The 14,622-nt window shown below is 43.5% G+C and overlaps 2 protein-coding genes across 2 annotated transcripts; both read left to right on the top strand.

Moving 5' to 3' along the window:
* Nucleotides 1–416: 416 nt before the first annotated feature.
* zmp:0000000529 (WD repeat-containing protein 20) lies at nt 417–5,115 on the top strand. The gene is made up of 4 exons (XM_061282028.1): nt 417–1,178; nt 1,754–1,936; nt 2,362–3,747; nt 3,876–5,115. Exons 1-4 carry the CDS (start codon nt 777–779, stop codon nt 3,921–3,923), a joined length of 2,019 nt encoding a protein of 672 aa, XP_061138012.1. The 5' UTR covers nt 417–776; the 3' UTR covers nt 3,924–5,115.
* A 1,007-nt stretch (nt 5,116–6,122) lies between these two features.
* Nucleotides 6,123–14,443, top strand: hif1al (hypoxia inducible factor 1 subunit alpha, like). The gene is given in 16 exon segments (XM_061282029.1): nt 6,123–6,260; nt 8,392–8,582; nt 8,665–8,825; nt 10,249–10,330; nt 10,437–10,555; nt 10,707–10,891; nt 11,084–11,190; nt 11,280–11,427; nt 11,808–11,968; nt 12,337–12,503; nt 12,564–12,659; nt 13,052–13,200; nt 13,311–13,431; nt 13,508–13,548; nt 13,550–13,620; nt 13,859–14,443. Coding segments are annotated over 16 exon segments (1,896 nt in total). The 5' UTR covers nt 6,123–6,222; the 3' UTR covers nt 13,918–14,443.
* Nucleotides 14,444–14,622: the final 179 nt, after the last annotated feature.

Below are 14,622 nucleotides of genomic sequence, written 5' to 3'. Positions count from 1 at the left end.
GTAGTCACTCACCTCTGAGTGAAAAAAGTGTTGTGTATTTTTATTTATTTTATTTTTAAACGCATGAGTGTAGGTGATGATCATGAACCTCTGCTTTGTGCCGCTAAAAGTAAGGCTATATTACCCAAACAACCATGAGCATATTGCTAGGGTGAGGTAGACCTTCTGGCCTGGGCTAGTGTTTTAAAAGAGGGTGAAGATTTAAGGCAACTTAAGGGTTCCAAACAATGGTAGCGGTTTTATAACAGACAGGTTAGTGTTTCAAACAAGGTTCGAGAGTTAACATCCAGGGTTCACTAGAGTTTCAAGCTGTAGTGATAGTGAGTTAGTCATCCCTTTAAGAAAAGTTAAAGTGGGCCATTTGATGATCAGATAAGGTCCAAAATGAGACCCGCGTGCTTCAGGTTTACTCAGCCAATCTTGGCTTCAGTGCGCAGTTGCAGCCCCAGGCAGGCGGGCGTGCGCATTTCCGCTCACAACTCTTTTGCGGTCAAGTGGAGTGAGGCAGGGACCGGGTTGAGGATGATGCCGTTGCCGGCTCATAGGGCCTCCCCGTCGGCCTTGAGTCTTCAGCCAGCAGCTCTCTTGTGGCTGATACGGGTGTAAAATGCAGCAGGTCACACTGGCAGCGCTGGTCGGCCTAGCTGAGCCTGGCTGCTCGCCTCCGCCGCTCCCATTTCAGCTCCAGTAATACTCCCCTTTAAAATATATATATATTATCGGGGCTTTATTGTTTTCAGATCAAAAATTTCCCTAGCGGCTCGTTTGGACTAAAAATGGCCGGAGATGGCGGCGCTCTAAAGGATATCAATGAGATTAAGTCGCAGTTCCGGACCAGAGAGGGCTTCTACAAGCTGCTCACCCTCTCCGACTCACAGCAGCGGAGCGGGCTGCCAAGGGGTTCATCCGCCGGAGCCACGCTGGGCCCCGCGGCTGGAGCCGGCCCGATTCCCAGCGCAGGGGTCGGGCTGCTGCAGGGGCCCGGAGCCGCCGCTGCAGCCGCTGCCGTCGCCTCCTCGACGAATGCCGCAGCCAACTCCTCCCCGGCGGGTTTTCTGCCGCCGGTGCGGGTCTCCATGGTCAAGCTCCAACCCGAAGACCCAGGCGAGGAGTCGGAGCGGGTGTGCTTTAATATCGGCAGGGAGCTTTATTTCTACACGTACACTAATATCAAGAAGGTGAGCCCCGGCCGGACGGCCCTCTCCACCCGGGTCACGGGAGCAAGTGGACCGTCGGTGTTAGTCTTGCATGCTAACTAGCCTAGCATTTAGCTTCCGTTTTACGGCTTCAGGACGTGCGAATTTGCCGTTTATTTCCTGCTAGTAACAAACACAACGTTTCATTTATTTAAGCTTTCTTTGGTGTCACGCGGGGATTCAAGCTAATAGTCAAAAAGGCATCACAATTAGTGTGTTTAGATGCCCTTTGAGGGTGAGTCACGCAGCAGAAGGTGGACAGAGGTGGTTGAGGAGCAAAGATGTCAAAAAGATGCGCTTCATGACTCATCTTAGCTGATTCAAATGAGGCAGTAATCCAAAGCACCTTCGGTGTCATCACACGGTAATAAGCAGGGTAAAGACTTGAAAAAAAAAAGTTTGGTAAGGGATTTAATGATGGGTTCAAGCCAAGAGTTAGGGTTACAATCCTCTGTTAATTTGCTGCAGGTATTTGGTGTCATCACATTTTCTCAAGCTACTTTGTGTGCGTGTGTGTGTGCGGTGTGTATGTGTGTGTGCGCGCACATGTGCATCAGGCAGTGGACCTGAGCAAGCCCATCGACAAGAGGATTTACAAGGGCACGCAGCCCACATGTCATGACTTCAACCAGTACTCGGCTTCAGCTGACAGCGTGGCACTCATCGTTGGCTTCTCGGCTGGGCAGGTGCAGTACTTGGACCCCATCAAGAAGGAGACCAGCAAGCTCTTCAATGAAGAGGTACTGAATGCAATGCAGTTTCTAATGAGGTGTTAGGATTTCAAATCAGGGTTCATTTTAAGGCAAGGTTCGGGTTTCTTAAATCAAGATTTAAGAAATTTGATGTAGGGGCTTGTCACGGGGTTAGGTAAGGATGGTTAGGGCTTCGTATGGGATCTTGGGTTAAGGTATTAAGCTTTTGGGCTTCAAACTAGGATTTCAAGTCTGGTTTCAAGGCAATTTATGTGTAAAGGGTTGGGCTGACAGGTAGATGTTAAAAATTAGGGTAAGTAACTACTGTTTGGGTTTCAAGCCACCAAAGTTCAGAGATAGGGTTTCAAGCCAGGGCGAGTGTTTTCAAGTGTTTGCCTTTTAAAATAAAAATGATTTACCAATGTAAAAGACACTAAGAAGCCTCCAATTTGTCTCCCATTTTGCCTGCGCAGCGTCTTATCGACAAATCCAAGGTGACGTGTCTGAAATGGCTCCCCAAGTCTGAGAACCTGTTCCTGGCCTCTCACGCCAGCGGCCACCTGTACCTCTACAACGTGGAGCACTCGTGCGGCACGGCTGCCCCTCAGTACTTGCTTCTGCGCCAAGGCGAGGGCTTTGCCGTGTACGCCTGCAAGACCAAGACACCCCGAAACCCTCTTCTACGCTGGGCCGTGGGCGAGGGCGGCCTCAATGAGTTCTCCTTCTCGCCCGACGGGGTCCACGTGGCTTGCGTGGGCCAGGACGGCTGCCTGCGGGTCTTTCATTTCGACTCCATGGAGCTCCAGGGTGTGATGAGGAGTTATTTCGGAGGCCTGTTGTGCGTCTCGTGGAGCCCAGATGGCAAGTACCTGGCCACGGGAGGCGAGGATGACTTGGTCACTGTGTGGTCCTTCGCTGAGAGCCGAGTGGTGGCCCGCGGGCACGGACACAAATCCTGGGTCAACGTGGTGGCATTTGACCCTTTCACCACCTCCCTGGAGGACGAGGAGCCTATGGAACTCAGTGGGAGTGAGGAGGACCTCCACCAGGGTGGGGTGCCCAACAACACCGCCCCACACTTTGGGCGGGTGCGCACCAGCAGCACCTTGTCACGGCTCTCCCGGCACAGCTCCAAGGGCGGCGGCTCAGCAGCCGTCACCTACCGATTTGGATCCGTCGGGCAGGACACGCAGTTTTGCCTGTGGGACCTCACAGACGACATTCTGTACCCTCGCCTGCCGCTTTCCCGCGCTTTTACCAATACTTTTGGACCCACATTGCCCACCTCTGGGGGTGGTGGAGTGGAGGGCCACCACCACCCGCCTGTTGTTGGCACTTCCAACCCTCCTACGCTGCCTCTCCCGCTCCCTCGGTCCCTCTCCCGTTCCAATTCACTTCCCCACCCAGCAGTCGCAAACACCTCCAAGAGCCAGGGCACCACAGAGGGCGGTACTGGGGTAACAGGAAGCGGCACCGGTACGGTGGGTAGCGGCCCAGGTAACGCGGCGCCGTTCAGCATCGGTCGCTTTGCCACGCTTTCCCTTCAGGAGCGCAAGTCGGACAAGTCAGTGGTGGGGGGCGGGGTGGAGAAAGAACACAAGCGCTACCACAGCCTGGGTAATATCAGCAAGAGTAACGATAAGATCAACGTGGCACCGCGGGGTAGCGGTCGCCTTGACGCCGCCAAGGTGCTGGGCACCACGCTGTGCCCGCGCATGCACGAGGTGCCACTCCTGGAGCCGCTGGTATGCAAGAAGATCGCCCACGAGAGACTCACCGTGCTCGTCTTTATGGACGACTGCATCATCACGGCGTGCCAGGAGGGGCTCATCTGCACCTGGGCCAGGCCCGGCAAAGCGGTACGTACAGTCGACCTTTGTAATCTGAAGGCTGTTGCCAAAGTTACTAGGTCGCAAGTTTGATGCTGATTGGACAGTCCAAGCCTGTGATGAACACTAACCGTTCTAAATGACTTTTTTTCTTGCAGAACTTAACAGCACAGAATGGAAACTCTCCAAGTGGCACGGTGGTATAGCTGCACCTTCATCCCTCTACCCATCATCCCAAAATGGAGGGCAACCGTCAAGACCAGACCACCTCACTGATGCAGTATTAAACCCTCCGCTCATCCTGCAGGAGCCACGGACAGCTGTATTTAAGTAATTTATTTTATCATGAGACTGTGTTGTAATTTATACTGTAAATAGTAAAGTACTCTAACGGCAAGGAGGCTCTACGGGAAGCAATTGAACACATGGCACCGCACTGAATGTCTTTTAGGGAATTGTGTCATGACGTCACCGTCTCTTTTAAATTCACGCCGGTTGCTCTTGAAGCGCTTCGACGGGTTTTGAAAGTGACGTGTCACTCTCGGGTCCAAGTCACATGGCCACACGCACACACCCACAGTCTCTGGCGGTGTAGCATCATACTGTATGTATGACCGACTCATTCGTGTTGCACTAGCAAGTGTTGCACAATACTATGGGGATGAAGATGAGAAAAAACTATTGAAGAATAATTCAATCTTGAAATTAAAATCATTCGGGAGGAGCTTCTAGGGAAAAGAATCTTTTCGGAAGGTCATTTCTCAAGTTTTATTTCTGCAAAGAAAATAATGCAAGTCTTGAAACTGAAATAGATGAGTTTTAAAAGTAATAAATATACAAGCTTCTTTGAAAAATTCACAAATGTTCAAGAAAACTTGCCTTATTTCCCTAATTTAAGCATTGTTGGGGGATACTGGCATAATTTACGGGAAAAATACACAATTTCTAAAGACTAATTTTAAATCTTCAATAGTTAAAAAAGTATGTTTGAGAGAATAGCAGATTTGTATTTTTCTTTAAGAAAACTGAATCTCAAAGTGGATTTTTGTGAAAATAGTTTCTTTTCAAGTAAAATGCAAATTGTGGGACAGGAAAAAGACATTTTTCAACAGTGTCACTATTCTGTTGACACATTTTGCTTGTTTTTCTTGTAATATTATGCCTTTATTCTTGTAGTATGTCATATTTTTTCTTTCCAGTGTGGCGCCAATCCTTTTTGGTAATGTTGCACGTGAATTGCCTCTCGCAATAATTTGCACACACAAAAACAATTCACGGTTCCTCCACGCACTGCTTGGTGGACTTCAGTCAAAACATATGTAACAGATAAATCCCACACTTCTTTAAAGTGTCCTGTGACTCTTATGCTTTGCAGCGACAATAAAGACGAGCCAAGTATGTTTGTGTCTTTCACCATGATGATGTCATTGATGCCTCTCTCGCTCTCTTTCCAGATTAGGAAGTTATTCCGATTGCCCTGCTTGATTTCCTTTTGGATAAACATGATACTGTGCAGCACACAAATGAAGATGATTTTACTTTTTATAAAAGTGATATACATGCGCACTACTACAGGAAAACAAAATGTTAAGTACCTTTGTAACTTAAGGCCGACCTTGCAAATAAACACCTTAGTTCTAAAAGTCGCCTGGCATTGTGCTGTTGATTAGGTGAAAACCCTTTTGTGAACACCATTACAATAAAATATGGCATTAAAATAATACTATTAAAACAAAGATTACAACTTCCATGAAATAAAACTGTACTGTACTTAAAGTGTATTTAAATGTTACGATTTACATTAACTACACAACATAAATTGTTTGATAATTACACTGCCAACGACTCTGCGTATCTAGGATTTTTGCGACATGTAGTTTGTCCAAGTCATGTTGCCGTACAATTCCCACCGCAGATCGGGTCACCGCGCGGCTCAACCTTCATTGCACCTTCACAGAAGATAAACAGCAAAGACGAGTGAGGGGTGGGGCGACCACAACAAAGCTTGCTAATCAATTCGCATACAAAGCGGAAAATGCTTGTTTCCTTTCGAGAATAAAGTCGAAATTAAAACAAAATGTAACCGTTGCCATAAATAGAGCAATTAATATTTTGTTGATTTTCGTTGTAACCTCGTCTGAATATAAAGAAAAGTTCCGAAACTGCTTTGGTTAGGACTCGATATTTTTTACGCGCGACTCTCAAAAGCAGAGGTGGCCAAAATGTGATCAGTAATATAATCGATAACGTATTAATGTGGATAAAGTAAATAACTGCTCAGTGGGCCTGGTTAAAGAATGCGGTGTAATTTCAGCACATTACACGCCTGTCTGCTGCTGGGAAGATCTGTGACATGAGCTCCTGGTCACTTCAATCTTGAAAAGGTGCAACCGGAAAAGGTATTTTTCTTGGATACGTCACTCGCCAATGTTCGTTTTTTTTTATTTTTATGAACTCCCTGACAAAAACAAGCCACAGGATACATCTCAGCACCAGTGAACTAACATGGACGACATAGACGAAGCTATTGTGACCGTCAAAGGGTAAGATATCGTCAAATTGCAACCTTTTTTTTGTCGTGTGGAAACTTTTGAGAAGAATGAGTCGAATGAAGAAAACATGACCGTGACTTCTCACCAAATTCATCGCTGCTTTCTGACAAAAATCGATTGTTTAAAGTAACGATTGTGATCACTTGTGATGGGTGGTCCCTGCTATCGTCTGCTAAAAAAGTTGACATATTTGGGTCCTGGATCCCTTTTAAAGAGTCGTTATGTATTGGCAAATTAAGCATCTACATCGAGTAATAGTAGTTATAATAGTTGTAGTAGTTATAATAGAATAGTTGTAGACATGGTATGTGAATTCTGAAATACTTATTGAAATGCTGTGAATGATTGAAATGCATATATAATAATAAGGCTAACCAGTAATGACGGCAAAACTTGCAGAAGTTCAAATATGTATATAGTTATTATATATATATATCATAAATATGGATGCTTAAATTAGACCATCACAAGTCCTTCAAAAGTTTCACAGGCCCAAATCACAAATGAACGATGACATGGATGAGCTGTACGTTTTTCAATTTTATAACTGCTCACTAATTATTATTCTAATAATCAATTCGTTTGTCAATTTGTTTGTTAATTGAGGAATCTGGCAGGGCAGAAAATGTATGCAACTGTATACCATGATTCAGTTAATGGTTTGAAACGTGCAGTGTTAGGCAAAAGGGGAGGGGTCCCTACACTGCACACAGGCTGGTCGCTTGTTTGTTACAGGCTAAAGGTACAAGATGTAGTCCTGTGTGATCTGCAATAAAAGGCATTGATCAATCACGGATTATTCCCCCAAAATACGTCCGATCGCGATCAGAGGCTGATCTACAAGCACATAGTGAAATATTCTTTTGAAAATCGGCTTTAAGCTGTTTATTTAAACTGTTTACTGACAAAAATACTTGAACAGGTTAAAATAAGACTACTGTAAATCCTCAAAGTTGTGTTGTGTAACCCACATGCGCACACAATCACTTCCTGTTTTGATGAACAGCATGTTCCAATCCATGGGGGCCAAAAGTTCAATTTGCTATTCAGTTAAATCTTTGCCTCATGTCCTCTCCTTGAAACGTGTATGTGTATGCACATGTTATTGTGTATGTGTGTGTGTGTGTGAGTGCATTTCCTGTCTCCCATTCAGAAGACATGCCAATATAAACAAACCGAGCACCTCTTGTTACTTCTTGCATCGTTTCTTTCTCTCGCTCTCTCTCTCACTCTCGTCTATTTCTGTCTGTCTCTCTATCGCTCTCACACACAAACACCAGCCAAGTTGCACAGGGGCTGAGTGTTCCTGCACAACATCAGTTTATTGCGGCGTGTGTGTGTGCCTGTAATGGAATTAAAGTACATGTGCGTGCGTGCGCGTGCGTGCCTGAAATGTGAATTAAAGTGTGTTGTCCTGTCTGAAATGTTCTTTGGTTGCGGGGGACGAGGCAGGGTAAGGGTGAGAAAGGGAGGGATAGGTCAAATGGCGAGTATCCAGCAGTTTGTCAACAACTGAGAAGCCCCTTTAAAGACATTCTCTCCTCTTTTGGACTTTCCTCTTTTATTTTGGCAATCCCAAGTGTTTGTGCAGCAGAAGAGTTGTTATTAGCGTTTGATGGCAGGATACGGGGTGGGGTCTTGTTCTTAAAGTGTACCCACCCAAGGGACATTTTTAAGATTCCTGCACTATATAAAGGCTTTTAAAGGAAAAATGGTATGCGGGGCAGTCAGTTTCATTTGAAGGGCTGCACCAGGTGGATGTGGTTTTATTTAGAGCAGTGATTCTCAACTGGTGGGTCGAGGCCTTGAAGTAGGTCACAGACCTGTGATAGGTGGGTTGTGAACAGGTCCTAAAAAAAAAAATCAAAGTGGTTCCCCAGTTTACGACAGTACCGACATACAAGGTTACAAATGGTGCGCTATAAACTCCTTTGCACAATGGCGTAAGAATTTGTGGCCATGCAACAAAAGAATGCATGCTCAATTCTGCGCTGGAATGATTGTTTTTCCGCTTCATCATGTGTTTGTCATACAAATACTTTAATTATGAATTTACTACTATGTTCACGTTCCAATAGAAGCACAAATGGCTAAGTTCTATTTTACTCTCTTCCTGGTTCAGGAGCAGCTCAGAGCAGAGAAAGCTGCGTTCTCGCGATGCGGCTCGCTGCAGACGAGGTAAGGAGACGGAGCTATTCTACAACCTGGCTCGAACCCTACCCCTACCCAGACGCGTCTCGACACATCTTGACAAGGCGGCCATCATGAGGGTCGCCCTCAGCTTCCTGCGTATGCAACGCTTCCTCCATTCCGGTAGGACCATGCACTTAAAACATGGCCGCTTCTAATCAAAATGGCTTCATGGACTTTATTAAATTCAATGATTTGGTCTCAGGGGCTGAGAGCCCAAGGGCGTCCGACGGCGATGAGGAAGATGAGGACTTGGCAGATGTCCTGTACACTCAAGCGCTATCTGGCTTTATTGTGGTGATTTCGGCAGAAGGAGACATCATCTATCTGACAGACAACGTCAACAAGCACATCGGCATCCCACAGGTAACGATGCTTCATATAATACAAAAACGTACGTCTAAAAAAAATGCACGAGTATTAGGGAATACAATTGGAGAGCAAAAATGACAACAAAAATAGCCCATAAATAGAAGGTGGAAAAAAATGTACAAAACATATATGACAAAATAAAATATATATATGTATCATACAATAATAAATTAAACTTGTATAACAAATATTGCTGTGTACGTTTGCCTCACAGGCAACAGTTGGTCACGTGTTTGGAAGCAGTTCAAATTACAGCTTTAGGGCATATCACGCGGACTTCAAATGGAGCCTTAATTTGACTTAGACCGCTCCGGTTTGTTGTCTGCTTCTGCTTTGCGAGGTCAAAGAGGTGCGTCGCGCGTATGTTTGTGTGTGGAGGGTGGTCACCTCGCGTTTGTGCTTGGGTTCATTTTTGAGCAAGTCCTCTCTCACTGAAGTCTGTAGCCATCTCGTTGGACAGTTTTACCCCGCAATCAAAAATGAAACAATACCATGTAGAAGTATTTTCCGTACCCATACTTTTCCGCAAAATCCGGGGGAAAGGGGACAGGATGGTAAAAACGGGGGTTGGGGCCCACATACGTATTCCACAAAGCAACTCTCTACAAATGCTTTCAAACCGTAGTGGTGAGGGGGTGGAGGAGCTTTACGACTTTCACATTGCACAGTCCAACCAGATACCAAGAATTCTCAAAATAGTACAAATATGGACACCATTAAAATACCGCAGAAATACACTCATAGAAAAAGATAATCGTAAAAATGAAGATAATTTAAAATAGTACAAAATAGCAAAACATGACATATATATACACAACAATCGGCAAAAACATCCAAAAAAAGAATAATAAATAAAGAAAAAATACAGAATATTTGTTAAATATTACAAATAAGTCACAAAATAGGCTTTACTTAAGAAAAACACAGATATTAAACAAAATCACAGAAATTTTAGCTGAAAATTGAAATACAGACATGACTAATCCTGGTTTATTGCCCTTCTTTACCCTCTTCTCTTATTCTTCCTGCTCTTTCTCTCCTACCTTGGAACACTTAGTCTCCTCCCTTGCTCCTTCTACTCACTTTTTTATTTGCTCCTTCACTTGTCCCTCTTCTTTCACCCCTCTGCCTTATAGTACTTCTTTTACTGCTCTTCTTCCCCAGTACTTTCTCATACTCCCCTTCCTCACACTTTCGTCCGTTTCATTTTCCTTTTATTCCTCTCCCTGTTCTTGTCTCTTTTCCCCACTCCTCCTACCTTTACTTTTCCTCTGTCCCTTCGCCGCTTTCCGCCGCTGTTCCTGACCCTCTCCCTGATCCTCCTTCTTGCCATTCTCCTATTATTTTGTTTCTCTTCTTCCCCCTTTTCTATGTAGTATGTAAAATTAATATGATTGTATTTGTTTGTGTTTTCCAGTTGGAGCTTCTGGGTCAGAGCGTGTATGACTTTGTTCATCCGTGCGACCATGAAGATCTCACGGACCTCCTTCAGCACCCAAGTTAGCTAAACCCAATTATATATTATATATTCATGATGATGATGAAGTTGTATACACAGTAAAACCAGCTTGAAGCAAACATCTGCTTTTTTTGTTTTGTTTTTAGTATGCGGTAAAAAACTGAGCAGCGGTAGTAAGCAAAGCCAGATAAACTTCTTCCTGCGATTGAAGAGCACTTTGACCAACAAGGGGCGCACTGTTAACCTTAAGTCTGCCAACTGGAAGGTATAGTTGCACACACGTATACTCTTTGTAAATGCTGCGTTTTAACGGATTTACCTTGTTTAAATGTTTTATGGAAAACTGCTTTTCAAGAAAAAAAAAAGTGAAAAGTCGTTTTGTGGTTTTAGAGCCCTCAATTGTCTCTTTCTGTCAGGTGTTCCACTGCACGGGTCACATGCGTATGCTGGATGACTCGTCTGCAGAGCCCTCCAAGGACGCTGTCATGACGCTGCTATGCGAGCCCATTCCCCACCCATCCAGCGTGGACTTCCCCCTAGACACGTACACCTTCCTCACCCGCCACAGCATGGACATGTACTTCACACAGTGCGAGGGCAGGTGAGCACCAAGGCGCCTGTCTCAAACATCTCCGGCAAGAACCTGTTGAATGTTTGCTTTTATTGTAATATTAAGTGAATTTTGTTTTGAACTTTTCCCTCAGTTGCGGTTCCAATATGAGTTTGTAGGAGTAGTTATACTTTTGGGAATCACAAAGGAGGTACAAGTAGTCATTTTGTGTTTGTTTACCAGGTTGAGCGAACTGGTGGGATACAAGGCGGACGACCTAATCGGCCGCTCTGTGTTTGAGTTTCATCACGCGCTGGACTCAATTCATGTCAACAACAGCCTGCGCACATGTAAGTTGTTTTGGTATCATCCCAGGGGAGAGAAAAACAATTCAACGTTCCTTCACTTTGATTCACTTTATTTTTCCTACTTTGTGGAGTGCTGGCCAAAGGGCAGGTGAGCACCAGCCCCTACCGCTTCCTGGCGAGCGGCGGTGGCTTTGTGTGGGCCCAGACTCAAGCCACCGTCCTCTACAACAACAAAACGTCACATGCCGAGGCCGTGGTCTGCCTCAACTTTGTTCTCAGGTACGCTATAGACCAGGGCTGGGCAATTACTTTTCCAAACTGGCCAACTGTATCGGCTGTCGAGGCACAACCTCAATTGTGTTCTATGTGAATTCAATGTCTTGAGGTACAGTCGTCAATTCAATGATTGTGTAGATATGGTATAAACTGCTATAATGGTTTAACAAAAATGTTAAGTGGATTTGAAACGATATGAAAATGTTTTTAGATCATAAATTGTTCATTTACATTACAATTTCAACGGTCAATATAGGCAACTATAAATATTTGAGTCATGCTTTTCATGTCATGGTTCTTTGCTATTTCTAGCAGGGCTTGTCCATATCCCTCACAAATAATGGATGAATAATGAAATAAGAGTTACACATTGTTCTTGGCAGTGCCGTGGAGCAGTCGGACGTGGTTTTCTCCCCTGAGCAGATCAAATCCGAAAGCCTCGACAAAGACGTCGATGTGGGCGAGAGATGCAGCAGCAGCACGCAGGAGATTCTTCTCCCGCCCACACCAGAAGACACAGATACTGTTGCTCCACTGACAGGAGGTGGGGCGCCATTTTGACTATATTTTTTTTTATTCCATGAATTTTGTTGTGCCTGGTTGCTTACATTCCTAAGAAGACAAGTAAACAATAAACAAACACTGGGATTCATTTCTTAAAAATAAGAAAGGAAATGATTTTGACAAATACTGATTTTTGATAAAAAAAAAAAAGGTTGATAGAGATTTATAAACAGTGCTATTTAAAAATGTAAAACAATACCTGCTCATTTCTAAATAAATGACTGATAGATTTGCAAACAGTGATAACAAATTCAAAAAGTGGGAAAACAATGTAAAATATGAGCAAAAGGAGAATGTACAAAAATGCATTTAAAAAATAATAATAATCATTGCACTTGTTTTGCACAGATTTTGTAGCGCTTTCCTTCGCCACGCCACAAAGCCCAAGTGACGTCCCCAAGAACCCTCAGGACCTTTGCACTCCCCAGCTGCGCCAGCTCCTCCTTCCCATCTTCAACCCCGACACTCCCCTGCAATCTTCATCCTCGGCATCCTCCTCATCGGATCCTGAGCCGGTAAATTCTAAAATTGCTCCCATAACATGAGACACGAGCTGAAAGGTTGTTTTTGTTCAGAGCGATAACGACGGAATGGGTGACGTCAATAAGGTTGAGAAGTTCTTTGCCTTTTGGCCAGAAGATGGCAAAAAGACACAAAATAATGTGCAGCAGGTGAGCAGCAGGTTCATTGGGTGAATCACCATTGACAGGCGATGGAGAGAAAAAAAAGTTCTGGGGGATGTTATCATAACAATATGACTTTCATTATACTTGTGAAATTGTAATGTATCATACTTTTGTGGTTTATTTTAAAATAATTTTGAAGTACATATTTTGGTTTTGAAATATACAAAAAGATATTTAATTTTGTTTTAAAGATAATCAAATGCATAACTCCCTTGGCATTTTATTTTGTAAAAAAAAAAAAAAAAAAAAAAAAATACAATTAAACCAAGGTAAATATATAACATCAATTTAAAACAGTCATTTTATATATGTACTCTTTAAATATAAAAATAACACAAATACATCAAACCTAAGTAAATGGATGTGTGTGTTATCAGGTGATGGATGGTATGGATCTGGACATGTTGGCTCCCTACATCTCTATGGAGGACGACTTCCAGCTCAGCTTCTTCAACACTGTCCCAGAGGCCAATACTGACATTAACGCAGATCTACCACCTGAGCTCGCTGCCATCAATAGGAAACGGTAACAAACCATATGGAAACATGCAGAAGAAAAAAATAGATATGCAAGATATGCAAAATGATGCTATAATAATAAAGTTGCAATAGTGGCCACCATGTTGTTGTTTTCAGGGCTCACAACCTGGATGAGGATGCTCTGTCCCAGCTGATGACAGAGAACATCAAGCGTCACAAGCATAACAGCAATGCCGCCTCCCGGGAGGACCAGCTCTTGCTCAACCATGCGCTACAGGTGAGCGAGAAATGATCTTGTGGTCGGAGTGGAAAATGTAACTGTTCTTGAACGTGAATGCTGTTTTTTAACACAGGGCTGCCTGGAGGAGTGCCAATTAGAAGGGAAGCTGGCACCAAGGGCAAAGTCATCTTCTTACTGACAGGGATCCCATCTTGGGGAGCATGAGAGAACTCTGTGACACCACATGTAGGTTTGCACAACTAAAATGGCTTCAATACAATGGAAATACGATATCGTACGTAAAGTATAAATGTTACACATAGACATGTACACATACTGCATATTATTAACTAAGTATTAACAAACATTGAACTACATATGCATAGTCATTAAATATGATGTAAATATTACACATTGCAGATAAATTGACATGAAATTTCATATGCTATTTGATATGAAATCTAACATTTGATATGTTATATAGCGCTGCTGCTGGACATCTTCAAATCCCAGCCGCCCCCTGACCTGTCCCCTATTTCCTGACCAAGCTGTCATTATCGTGGTGGTCACTGTCTTCATCGTCATCTTTTGTCTTCTGCGCACACTCAGATGACAGCCAGCCAACCAGCTATTTTATAAGCTCAGAAAATGATGATGCTTTGCTGATCGAATGCACAAAGGCCTTTTAGTGGCATATTTTTGTATGCTTAATTACCAATCATCTGTACATTTATCAAGTGGAATCACTTTTGGGGGACATTTATTTGTGTTTCTTCTGAATGAATGCCCTGGGCGAGTGAAATCACTCTCACACTCCTTATATGATCCTTTAAAAAAAAAATATACAAAAACGTATTCACCTTTTGATTTATACAAGTGTACTATAATCATGCAGTAGTTAAGTAGCGAGTTTAGCCTTTGCTAGTTTTTGGATTGACAGTAGAAGGAGTAAACTGCCAATTTTGGGGCATTGTTGGTTTTGGAAATGTTTTTCCGGACATGCATTTTTGAACAAGGTTGGTAAAGATTATTTTTAATGTGCCTAATAAAATAAACAGTTTTAACAGCAGCGATATTCAATGTGTCCATACTAACAAAAACATGGTGACATATTTTTATGTATATAAAATTTTAGTATATATTAGTATATAGTATCGATATGAAGTCTACCATGTACCAGTGGCTGCAAAATAATTTTTTAGTAGACTGTAGAATACAAATAATGATACAGAACAGCATAGTAAATAA

This window comes from Syngnathus typhle, linkage group LG6 (assembly GCF_033458585.1).
Source record: "Syngnathus typhle isolate RoL2023-S1 ecotype Sweden linkage group LG6, RoL_Styp_1.0, whole genome shotgun sequence".
Lineage (NCBI taxonomy): Eukaryota > Metazoa > Chordata > Actinopteri > Syngnathiformes > Syngnathidae > Syngnathus > Syngnathus typhle.
The sequence above is the reverse complement of the archived record's forward strand: the minus strand, read 5'-3'. Positions and strand labels throughout refer to the sequence as shown.

Bases quoted from the DNA above. Each gene is read 5' to 3' on its own strand.
- zmp:0000000529 (XM_061282028.1), top strand. From the start codon at position 777: ATGGCCGGAGATGGCGGCGCTCTAAAGGATATCAATGAGATTAAGTCG. The intron at 1,179-1,753 runs GTGAGCCCCGGC...CATGTGCATCAG, and splicing joins CGTACACTAATATCAAGAAG to GCAGTGGACCTGAGCAAGCC. The intron at 1,937-2,361 runs GTACTGAATGCA...TTGCCTGCGCAG, and splicing joins GCAAGCTCTTCAATGAAGAG to CGTCTTATCGACAAATCCAA.